The sequence below is a fragment of the Mustela lutreola genome, chromosome 3 (genome assembly GCF_030435805.1).
Source record: "Mustela lutreola isolate mMusLut2 chromosome 3, mMusLut2.pri, whole genome shotgun sequence".
Taxonomy (NCBI): Eukaryota; Metazoa; Chordata; class Mammalia; order Carnivora; family Mustelidae; genus Mustela; species Mustela lutreola.
In genome coordinates this window covers 175066271-175078549 of record NC_081292.1, presented here as the reverse complement: position 1 = coordinate 175078549, position 12279 = coordinate 175066271, and the positions used below count along the sequence as shown (strand labels likewise).

At 43.6% G+C, this 12279-nt stretch overlaps 2 protein-coding genes across 2 annotated transcripts; one reads left to right on the top strand and one right to left on the bottom strand.

Moving 5' to 3' along the window:
• The first annotated feature begins 3450 nt into the window (after positions 1-3450).
• Positions 3451-4645, top strand: LOC131828173 (small cysteine and glycine repeat-containing protein 7). Its single transcript, XM_059168983.1, has one exon. It carries the CDS (start codon positions 3924-3926, stop codon positions 4278-4280), a length of 357 nt encoding a protein of 118 aa, XP_059024966.1. The 5' UTR covers positions 3451-3923; the 3' UTR covers positions 4281-4645.
• Positions 4646-7739: 3094 nt separating this feature from the next.
• Positions 7740-8912, bottom strand: LOC131827960 (small cysteine and glycine repeat-containing protein 8-like). The gene has a single exon (XM_059168885.1). It carries the CDS (start codon positions 8910-8912, stop codon positions 8547-8549), a length of 366 nt encoding a protein of 121 aa, XP_059024868.1. The 3' UTR covers positions 7740-8546.
• Between the last annotated feature and the right edge of the window lie 3367 nt (positions 8913-12279).

Here is a 12279-nt window from a genome sequence, read left to right as displayed (position 1 = left end):
TGATGCTCCCTCTCCAAGTTGATATGATGGAAAATATTAATGTGCTTTAAGGTAGAAGCTCACAAGCCCTTTTAAATGAGAACAGAGGCATCTTGAAGGTTATAGAATTGGGGAGAAACACGTAGGAGCTGAAGGCATGGAAGCAGTGCTTCCTCATTGTGTATTTCCCAGGATAGTTATTTTTCAGTTTTTAAAATTTATTTTTATTATTTAAGTAGCTTTGCTTATTTATTTGACAGACAAAGAGATCACAAGTAGATGGAGAGGCAGATGGAGAGAACTGTGGCGACTGAATTCAGGTAGATGTAAGGATGATTTAAAGGTCTGTACAGTGCCAAACTACTCCATTATCTTTCTTTTTCTGGCTCTCTTTTTAAAGATTTTATTTATTTGAGAGAGAATGAATGAGAAAGAGAGAGAGAGAGAATGAGTTGGGGGTAGGAACAGAGGCAGAAGGAGAAGCAGACACCCCACTGAGCAGGGAGCCCGATGTGGGACTTGATTCTGGGACTCTGGGGTCATGCCCTGAGCTAACGGCAGGCGCTTAACCAACTGATCCATCCAGGTGCCCCTCCATTATCTTTCTGCTCTGAAAAGTAGGACAGTTGCCTTCATAAAGAAGTCATCTTTAAAACTTTTTTTTTTATCCAACTATAATTAACATACAATGTTATATTAGGTTCATATATACAGTATAGTGATTCAACAATCCCATATATTACTCAGTACTCATGACGATGACTGTACTCTTAACCCCCATCATCTATTTCCCCCATCCCCACCCCCTCCCCTCTAGTAACCAGCAGTTTGTTTTTTATAGTTTCTATATCAGTCTTATTTTTTTTGGTCTGTCTCTTTTTTTTTGTTTGTTTGCTTTGTTCCTTCAATTCTACATATGAGGGAAATTATATGGTATTTGTCTTTCTTTGACTGACTTATTTCACTTAGCATTATCCCACCTAGATCCAGCCATGTTGTTGCGATTGGCAAGATTTCATTCTTTTTTATGACTGAGTAATATTCTATCACATGTATATACCACATCTCTATCCATTCTAGATAGGTACTTGGGCTGCTTCCATATCTTGGCTATCATAAATAACACTTCAGTAAACATAGGAGTACACATATTTTTTTAAATTAGTGTTTTTGTAACTACTGGGGTAAATACCCTGTAGTGGACTTACCGAATCATATGGCAACTCTTAATTTTTTAAGGAGTGTCCATACTGTTTTCCATAGTGGCTGGGTCAGCTTGGCGTTCCCCTCAACAGTGCATGAGGATTCCTTTTTCTCCACATCCTTGTCAACACTTATTGTTTCTTGTGTTTTTTATTTTAGCCATTCTTCCAGGTATGAGGTAGTATCTCATTGTAGTTTTATTTGCATTTATCTGATGATGAGTGATGTTGAGCATCTTTGCATGTGTCTATTGGCCATCTGTATCTCTTCTTTGGAAAATTGTCTATTCCTGTTCTCTGCCCATTTTCTAACCAGATTATTTGCTTTTTTAGGTGTTGAGTTGTATAAGTTCTTTATATATTTTGGATATTAACCCCTTATTGGATACATCATTTGGAAATACCTTTTCCTATTCAGTAGGTTGTCTTTTTGTTTTGTTGATGGTTTCTTTTGCTGTGTGAAAGATCTTATTTTACTATAGTCCCAATAGTTTAATTTTCCTTTTGTTTCCTTTGCCAAAAGAGAAGTATCTGGAAAAATATTTCTAAGGCTGATATCAAAGAGATTAGTGCCTATGTTTTTTTCTAGGACTTTTATGGTTTTAGGCCTGACATTTAAGTCTTTAATTCATTTTGAGTTTCCTTCTGTGTATGGTATAGAAAGTGGTCCAATTTCATTTCTTAGAATGTTACTGTCCAGTTTTCCAAACACTGTTAAAGATAATGTCTTTTTACAATTGTATATTCTTGCCTCTTTTATTATAGACTAACTGGCCATAAAAGCATGGGTTTATTTCTGGATTCTCTGTTCTGTTTTATTGATCCGTGTGTTTGTTTTTGTGCCAGTACCATACTGTTTTGATTATTATAGCTTTGTAGTATACCTTGAAATCTGGGATTGTGATACATCAAGTTTTGCTCTTTTTTTTTTTTTTTTTCTCAAGATGGCTTTGGCTATTCAGAGTCTTTTGCAGTTCTGTAGAAATTTAAGGATTATTCTAGTTCTGTGAAAAATGCTGTTGGTATTTTGATATGGACTGCATTGAATCTGTTGATTGCTTTGGGTAGTATGGACATTTTAACAATGTTGGCTCTTCCAATTCATGAACATGGACTATCTTTCCCTTTGCTTGTGTCATCTTCAATTTCTTTCACAAAGTTTTATAGTTTTCATAGTACAGGGCTTTACTTCCTTGGTTAAATTTTAAGACTTCTTTAACAGTAACTAAAAAGTAACCAGAAGGGTATCTGGGTGGCTCAGTTGGTTAAGCATCTGCCTTCGGCTTGGGTCATGATCCTGGGGTCCTGAGATCATGTCCCACATTGGGCTGTGCAGGGAGCCTGCTTCTCCCTCTGTCTTTGCCCCCTTCTCTCTGTCTGTATCTCTCTCTAATGAATAAATAAATTTTAAAAATATTTAAAAAGTACCCAGAAGAGAGCCCTGTGTTAAAGACCTGGACTATAACATTACTCCAAACTCCTTCAACTCAGGGTCATGCAGGGGGCTGCCAGGACACCTGGGCTTGCCTCATCTGTGTGCCACTTGGACTGTCCTAGGATGGCTGTTAAGACCACTTTCATATTCTACAACAGTCAGTAGAACCTGACCTGCAGACTGCAGTGATTGCCTTCACTATTTCCTCTTAACAGGAAAGAGTCCTCTGAATAGGAATGGCTAATTAGAAGCAACCATTTCAAGTAAGCATTCCATGGCGGACTGGTCCATGATCACTAGGGACTGAGCAACTGTTGGAAATATACCTTTAGGTTTGTCTTTCTTTTTCTTTTTTAAAGATTTTATTTATTTGAGAGCAAGAGAGAGTGAGAGCATGAACAGGGGTTGGGGGAAGGGGCAGAGGGAGAGGAAGAAGTAGGCTCCCTGCTCAGCAGGGAGGGGTTCAGTCCCACAATCTCAGGATCATGACCTGAGTTGAAGGCAGATGCTTAACTGACTGAGCCACCAGGTGCCCTACGTTTGTCTTTCTTTTTAAACAGGCTGATGACAGCAGAAGGCTCCTTGAGTTTGGCACTTGGCTTGGGAATGTTGTGCTTAGGATGTGCTTCTATCTTCTGGCAGAATGCTAAGGTCACTCTGTCATAACCCCTGATAACACTGGATCCCTTCTCCTTTGAATCAGAGTCTTCTTCTAACTGATGTTACAGGAGGAAGAAACACCCAAGGAACTCAGCCTTGGGATGATGAAACAACGTGACCTGGGATCACCTTTCCCTTTGATTCTCAAAATTTCCCTTTGATTCTGCCTAAAGGGATGCTTCACCATTTAGTAAATGGTTATAAGTGGTATAGGAATGAAAATATCTTGTCCTGGGCTAATAATGACCAAGAAATGTAAAAGTACCCAAGGGAAATTCTGACCCATTCAGATGTCTACCAAAAACCCTCCAACACCCCCCCCCCAAAAGAAAACAAACCAAAAACTGGATATCATAGTTACTTCCTGTCCTATTTTTAAAATGATCTTAAAAAGAGAAGTAAAAGATAAATTTAGCAAAGTTTACAAGTCAGAAGGACCCATTAAGGAAGTGCATAAAAGGCCATGTGAGATTCAGCCATGGATATTTACATCAACAACAACAGGGAAGTGGCCTTGAGTCCTGGGTCAATATTCTCCCTGCAGTGTTGGTATATAAGGGGCTCCCACAGCAGAAGGCGGCATCAGACCTTCCTCACCTCCTGAGTCTCCCTCCTCACCTCTCCTGAGTCCTTACTCTCCTGACACCATGGGGTGCTGTGGCTGTGGAAGTTGTGGCGGCTGTGGTGGCTGCAGCAGTGGCTGTGGCGGCTGCGGTGGTTGTGGTGGCTGTGGTGGCTGCGGTGGTGGCTGTGGCGGCTGCGGTGGCGGCTGTGGCAGCTGCACCACCTGCAGGTGCTACCGTGTGGGCTGCTGCTCTGCCTGCTGCCCCTGCTGCTGCGGCTGCTGCGGGGGCTGCTGCAGTACCCCCGTGGTCTGCTGCTGCCGCCGCACCTGTTGCTCGTGTGGCTGTGGCTCGTGTGGCTGTGGCTGTGGGAAGGGCTGCTGCCAGCAGAAGTGCTGTTGCCAGCAGAAGTGCTGTTGCAAGAAGCAATGCTGCTGCTAAGAGGGCCATCTGGCCCCTGTCCCTGCACAAGAGATAATGGGAATATCTTCCACTTCATTCATCGGTCCTACATGTTGTCCTCTGGTAGTCTGAGACTTACCCTCTTGGGTAGCTTTGGTGACTTTGCTCCTGGATTTAGGTTCCTCTTTTTCCTGCTTTGGGTGTTTCCAATTTTCCTCCCTGAAAAGTTTCCAATTAAATAGGACATAGCAAAAACAAGGACATGAAAATTCCAAAAGAAGAGCTGACATCACGGAGTTCCATCAGATTTGATCACGTTATTATTCTTAGATGTATGTGATTATTTCCTTCCCATGTATGTGCTTTTATGTCTACTCCTTTTTTATCTTGTATTTCTATTTGTCAATAACACTTTTTAAAAATTTCCAGTAAAATAAAAACTTTAATCACTAAATGTTTCTCTTTGCCTTTATTTTGATTTTACCTTATCCCACCCCCTAGAACATCTTAATCTCACTTAAACATCCCTTAGAAGATGAGAATAGTTTTCTTGCCACTACTGTCCATGCATTCCAGCTATGAACACCAATGGGACACTTGAAAGAATAATGTATCTATATTCTGAATTCTGTTTTGAAATGACAGTTACAGAGAAACAAGTGTCCCCCGAAAAAAGAAAGAAAGAAAGAAAGAAGTGTCCCTAATTTATTAAGAAATGTGTCCCTAATTCATTAAAAAAAAAAATCCTGTTTTATTCACAAAGAACCACTTCAAACCCATTTTCAGAAATGTATCTGCTACCAAAATATGGATGGCTTCATTTGCTTTAGATTCCCATCTATTGTGGCCATTTACTCTTTGTGTCAAGGGCAGAGTTCCACCCCTGCTGAGCAGGCCCTTTCATTTTTTCCCCTATAAATTCAGCCAGCAGTGCCCATTTAGACTTTTGGTATTATTAGTTTAGCTTTCTATCTCCCTAAATACAAAAGGCAATGCCAGCAGGTTGTGCTAAGTGGGCCAGCATTGGTGGACATGAGACTTATCTTCATTCTCTTCTGTTTATATTAATTTAACCTCAGTTGGGGTCTTGCTGAGGCTCAAGCTTTCTTTTGACTTTACTTCAAATCTATTTTTTTTTTTCTTTTTGAAGGGGGGAGGGACAGAGACAGAGGAAGTGAGAGAATCTCAAGCAGACCCCATGCTGAGCATGGCACAGGGCTTGATCTCATGACCCTGAGATCATGACCTGAGCCAAAATCAACAGTGAGAAGTTTAACTGACTGAGCCACCCAGGCGTCCCTTAGATCTTACTTAACAACTCAAACTGTGATGTGTGTTTTAAATAATTTTTTTAAAAAAGATTTTATTTATTTATTTGAGAGAGAGACAGTGAGAGAGAGCATGAGAGGGGAGAAGGTCAAAGGGAGAAGCAGACTCCCCATGGAGCTGGGAGCCGGATGTGGGACTCGATCCCCGGACTCCAGGATCATGACCTGACGCAAAGGCAGTTGCTTAACCTACTGAGCCACCCATGCACCCAGTGATGCGTGTTTTTAAATTGTATTTCCATTTTTTATAGACTCATGAGCTTAGAGGGGATCTGACTGGTCATTGAATGTGAGTCCTTTTGCCAGACTGTGATAGTCTATTCCTGATAGGAAAACAGTTTTATGAGCAAGATCTGTTTCCTTTATACCTGGAGCAAACTAGAGTTGAGTTAATCCCCTATAGCCATCATTCACTTGGAAGATACAAACTGAAATACAAATGACATTTTATGACTCAGATCAGGAGTAGTACTTAAAAGGATTTAAATATTTCAGAGGAATCTACTTCTTTCTTTCAGAGAAGCTCCTAGATATAAAGGTGGGTCTAAGGTGTTGAAGCCAGTTCAAAGATAGAGTAGTTCAAAGATACCCTGCCTTAGGGTGTCTTTGGGTGGGGTGGGCTGTGTACAAGGAATCGTAATCCAAGGCCAAGTGTGATGCTTGCTGCAGCTGTTTCCATCAAAGGTGGAGAGAGAGTTCTCAAAAACACTCAGAGTGGCTTCATAGCACTGTATCTTAAGGCTTTCTTGTGAACTCTTCAGTGTGTGTTCTTTCTGCCACTTTTGGTTTACTTTGGACCAGAGCCAGAAAGTGGTAGAGGTCATTGTCCCTGCAATGGGAAGGTCAACAATTGTTGTCTCTGCATTAATTTTCCTCTTCTTTTGCCACAAGGCACATGTTTCTCAGGTGGACCCAGTACTGACAACAAAAAGATGGATCACAATTTAAGGAAAATATTTCTGTATTTCAACGGAGTTCAGCAAATATTTTCATTTTTCAATCTGATATGTTTCTGCCTTTGTTTTCAAATCCTTATAGGCCCTGCCTATACCTTTCCCAATTATTCAGATCACCTAAATGAAGACCCGTATTTTGCAATTAGATTACAGAGAGGAACATTCAAGAACTGAGGTGAAATGCAGGTTGTGTGCCTTCCCATGCGTTCCAGCCCCTGTCACCAGAGCCCCCATACATGGATCCTGTGTGATTTCCTTGTGGATTCTGCGGTAGCTTCATGTACTGGGAATTAGTGTGGACCACGCTCAGGAGGAAGAAGAGAGAGCTAAGTGTGTCACGGAAAACCAGGAACCACACTGTGTACATGTGCCACATTGTGGATGCAACAGCAGCATGTTTCTTTCTTTCTGTGTATCAACTTAGAATTTGATGAAGCTCATCTCAGACCCTCTTCTCAAACCTTATCTTCTGAATTTCAAGGGGGTAAAGGAAGACTATCTTTTAAGGGGCTCCCTTTGGAGATTTTACTTGACATGGCTACTCAATTCATATATTGTTTGGTGATTTCATTGCATTTGGTCACTTCAGCCTATGTAAGCATCTAGTTTGTCAGGCTCTGCTCTGAGTGACAAGAAAATACTCCATATGGATTTGTGGTGTTGGAGCAAAAATATCCTTCTGAAGACAAACCACAGGGACTTGTTTTTCCTCAACCCCAGCTTCACCACCAGACCCAGCTGGGAGACCCCTGCCTCCTTTCTCTCTCAGCTCACTGCTAAACCAACCATGATGGATCAAGAATCTGGAAAGCACAGAAAAGAGCCAGACATCACTATGGGAAATTAATAGAAAGGGTGTTCAGGAACACATTTTATTGTGGGTAATGGTGTGGACTCCTTCAGACAATGCTGAGGGGATGGTATGAAAGTTTCCCAGTTTGTTTATTTTGAATCTAATGCTCATCTTCTGACACTACATCTGAAAGCCAATTTTGTAGTTCGTAGTAGCTGACAGACAGACTTCCGTGGCCCCTACCATGGCTCCAGAAGAACTTCTGAGAGAGCTGCTTGGGAGGGTATGGATGCTTAGTGAGGTGGTGGCTGAATGAAAAGCACTCATGGGCAAAGAGATGTGAGAGACTCAGGGCTTCCATTTATGTTGCCTGTTGGAGTAATTCTCAGCTATGAGGCCATGACAGTCGGGATCAACATGCAGTAGAAAAAGACCCTAGTAGTAGAAAAAAGTGAGCATCATAAACGATAAGCCTCAAAAGTGACAATGCTCTTAAGTGATCAAATGACTACACAGAATCTGTATGAATTTTCATGTACTCAGACTGCTGTTGCTGACTCTATCAGAAGAGAGATTTGGGAAGAGTTTAGTTTATGACCTTCTGCTGCCAAGATAAAGGATGTGCCCCCTGAGTTCTTTGCTTCTTGATAGACCCACAATGGATTAACCATTTACTAACCCATCTATATCCATTGCAAACAACTTCTCTTGCTTTTAACTCATTGTCATGTTCACCTATACACTACCTACTTCATGTTGAGATTGAAATGCATTGTTCCCAAGGGATAGATAGTTTAGAGACTGGCAAAAACAAACAAACAACAACAACAACAAAGGTCTTTGAGGCTGATTTAGTATAATTTATTAAGAAAAGAGTTGTTTTGCATTTACAGAGATGGCAATGCAATGGTAAAAACAGGACGTAAATAAACACAAAGTTAAAGGCATTTCAAGAACACAAAACATTAGCTATCTTGATTCATTTTTGTCAAGGGCAATATTTGAAAGTTAATGGACAGAGGAGGCTGTCCATCTACACTTTGGCTGGTGTTTATTAAATGCAAACAGGATGACAGAAACCACAGAATGTGGGATTCCTATGGGTTGGTGACCAGGCTCAGGTCACCCTTGTGACTTAAAAGTCAGAAAGGAGCTGACAGAAAGGGAGGGGGAAGTCTTACCTATAGCATGGTTACCTGCAGCACTTCCCCAGAGGCCCGCCGGCCGCCTAGCAGCAGCATTGCTTCTTGCAACAGCACTTCTGCTGGCAACAGCACTTCTGCTGGCAACAGCCCTTCCCACAGCCGCAGCCACATGAGCCACAGCCACAGGAACTGCAGCCACAGGTGCGGCGGCAGCAGCAGACCACGGGGGTACTGCAGCAGCCCCCACAGCAGCCGCAGCAGCAGGGGCAGCAGGCGGAGCAGCAGCCCACACGGTAGCATCTGCAGGTGGTGCAGCTGCCACAGCCACCGCAGCCACCACAGCCGCCGCAGCCGCCACAGCCGCCACAGCCGCCGCAGCCGCCACAGCCGCCACAGCCACCGCTACAGCCACCGCAGCCGCCACAACTTCCACAGCCACAGCAACCCATGGTATCAGGAGAGAGGACTCAGGAGGGAGTAGAGAGGAGCAAAACTCAGGAGGTGAGAGAGGTCTGATGCCACCTTCTGCTGGTGGAGCCCTTATATACCAGCACTGGGGGGAAAGCAGGAAGACACATGACCACTTCCTTGTCGCTATTTGGCTCTACTTACAGGGAAGAATCCCATCATCTCTTATTTGCTTCCCTTTTAGATATCTTTGTCTTCATCACATGTTTAGTTTATTGTTTAAATAAAATCTTTATTCCAGTTTAACTTTGAAAAAAAACCAGAAAGTTCTAGGGAGGCATTCTGGGAACCCAGAGTGTGGTGAAGCTATCATCAGGAATGGGCCGAATCTCATCTTCCCACGATACCTGTGTCTGTGGGGCTTGCAGACCACACCCTGGGCCAGGTGATCTGTGAGCACCCAGGGGCTGGCATGGTCCCTGACCTCAAAGAGCTTGTAATAGGAAGTAATCCTGGGAGCTGGGATGTGAAAGGCCAGATACCATCATTGCATCTGTTGACCAGTGAAAAATTCTGGAGCTGGAAACTTCGACTCCTTTCCTCTTCATGTGAAGCATAACACTGTTCTTTCTCACAACCAGGTTTTAATGACTATTTTATAACAAATAAATCCACTTAAGAGTCATTTTAATGATGTAAATGGACAAGGAATTAATTTTTAAGTTTTGTTTTTGAGTAGATAAGATCAGTTGATGTCTTCACTAAGGAGTCTGACCTTGGAGATTTTGAAAGAAGGGTGGGAACTTTGAGGGGTGCAGGTACAGAGGCCAGAGATGCAAGGAGGGGCCCAATGCGGTGAGAAAGAGTGTGAAGTATGGTGAAGTGTGCCGCTGTGGTCCTGGGTGGGACTGGAGAGCTAGCGACTAACAAGGAGGTGATAGAAACATAGACAAGAAAAACAAGAGCACCAGTGGGCTCCTCATCACGTGTGCTGTTGGAGGAGCCCTCTGGCCTCTCAGGGAGTTCTGCAGACCTTCATGGAGATCGTTGGTGGCCAACAGATTCCCCAAACTATGATTTATAACTGGCTTGCTGCCCAGGGCCCATTTTCCCAATCTGGTGAGATTGTTCTTTAGGAATCTGAGTGAGAGGAAATGTTGTAAGGTCCCAGAGGCATGTTGGCATTGCTATTCATGATCTCAAACTATTTTTGAGGTTTTTAGACCAAGGCATGCATTTTAACCACCCAGCTGAGATGCGCCAGGGTGGGGGGTACAGTGGGGTAAGAGATAGAGGAATAGGTTTGAGAGCTTTTAAGGAGGCACAATCACAGAATTCAGTGGAAGACCAGATACGGGGCTAAGAGAAACAAGGGATTCAGAGCTTTTTAATAGATTGTCAGCTCAATGGAGAAGACACAGTGGAGGAATATAGCTTTTTTGGTGGGGTTGGTGATTGGGTTGGGGAGATTATGCCTTGAGCCTGGGGCCTGGGACATGGCAGGTGGATCTGGAGCATGGAGGAGATTCTAAGTTGGAGGAAGGAATCTGGGCAACGCCCATGGGAACTGAAGCCCTGGGTGTGGATGTGAGCATGAAGGGAGAGAGTGTAGCAGGAGAGACAGGAATATCAGGTCAAGATTTTCAATAGACGGCTTACAAGGTTGAGGAAGAAAAGAAGGTCATTCAGTTTAAAAATAGTCCACGTCTCTTTGGAAATACAGCTGTGAACATGAAACGTCACAAGAACTAATATGGCCCATTTAATGAGGTGTAAGATTCATGAGAATGATAGATGTGAAAACCATTGGAAAGAAGTGGCTTGTTCAGTCTGGTTATTCATATGGACTCTGCCTCTCTGAAGTTTCTATTAGAACGGGGGTTGGTTTCTGCTGGTGATATGGAGAAAAACCCGTTGAGGAGAGGCAGAAAAGGAGCAAGCAATAATTAAGCGCTTTCTTTGTTCTAAATCTCAAAGGTTCGGGTGCCTGGGTGGCTCAGTTGGTTAAGCATCTGCCTTCAGTTCAGGTCATGATCCCAGAGTCCTGGGATCAAGTCCCGCATCGGGCTCCCAGCTCCATGGGGGATCTACTTCTCCCTCTGACCTTCCCCCCTCATGCTCTCTCTCACTCTCTCAAATAAATAAAATCTTTAAAAAAAATTAAAAAATAATTTCAACGATTCATCTGTTTTTCTCTGGAAATGAAGACAACTCCAGAAGATTAGTGTCTCTTTGCCTCTAAAATGACTTGAAGAAGAAAAACTAAAATTAGAAAATGTACTGGGTCAAATATCACCCATAAGAACGTAAACAAGGAATAGCCCTGGATGAGCTTCTTGTGGAAACTACATTGGCAGCCGTGAGGAAGTGCTGGGTCATGTGTTCTGGGTCACTCACTCCATCACCTTCCTCCTCAAGATGGTACATAAGGGGCTCCCCCAGCAGAAGGTGGCATCAGACCTTCCTCACCTCCTGAGTCTCCCTCCTCACCTCTCCTGAGTCCTTACTCTCCTGACACCATGGGGTGCTGTGGCTGTGGAAGTTGTGGCGGCTGCGGTGGCTGCGGTGGCTGTGGTGGCTGTGGCGGCTGCAGTGGTGGCTGCGGTGGCTGTGGTGGCTGCGGTGGCTGTGGTGGTGGCTGTGGTGGCAGCTGTACCACCTGCAGATGCTACCGGGTCAACTGCTGTCCCTGTTGCACCGGCTGCTGCGGGTGCTGCTGCACTGTCCCCGTGGTCTGCTGCTGCCGCCGCTCCTGTGGCTGCAGCTCCTGTGGCTGTGGCTCGTGTGGCTGCGGCTCATGTGGCTGTGGCTGTGGGAAGGGCTGTTGCCAGCAGAAGTGCTGTTGCCAGCAGAAGTGCTGTTGCAAGAAGCAATGCTGCTGCTAGGCAGCTGGTGCACAGGTGCCACCAGCACCCATTCACTTGGTAAGACTTCTGCCTTCCTGTTGCTCTTCTGCCACTTGATGGTCCTGAAAAATACCCTTTTCCTGTCTTTGGTGCCTTAAGTCCTTCCATCAGAAGAGTCCCCGAACTCAGAGAAATCATCTAATGGAAGAAATACTGATGCAGTGGAGCACCAGAGTAATTATGCAAATTACTAATGAAATCATGATTACGAATACTTGGTTTGATGGAAATATCCAGTGCCTTGCAGGTTTGTCTTTCACCACTTTTTTCTGTCATCATGCATAGTCCTCCCCCACCCTACCTTTTTTCCTTCCTAGTCATTACATAATACCCTCTAAATTTCCCTAATAAAATAAACACTAGAAATCCATAAGAAGTGTTCTTTTTGTCTTTGTTGTGTTTGAGTGCATGGAATCCTGGTTTGTTCTGAAACTTGAGAATTTACCTTTGCACCAAATTTTTAAAACCCTTGCAGCTGTAGCAGGTTCAAAGCCCCAGCCAG

What these genes read in the sequence shown, in the direction of transcription:
- LOC131827960 (XM_059168885.1), bottom strand. Translation starts at nt 8,912, where the DNA reads ATGGGTTGCTGTGGCTGTGGAAGTTGTGGCGGCTGCGGTGGCTGTAGC.
- LOC131828173 (XM_059168983.1), top strand. Translation starts at nt 3,924, where the DNA reads ATGGGGTGCTGTGGCTGTGGAAGTTGTGGCGGCTGTGGTGGCTGCAGC.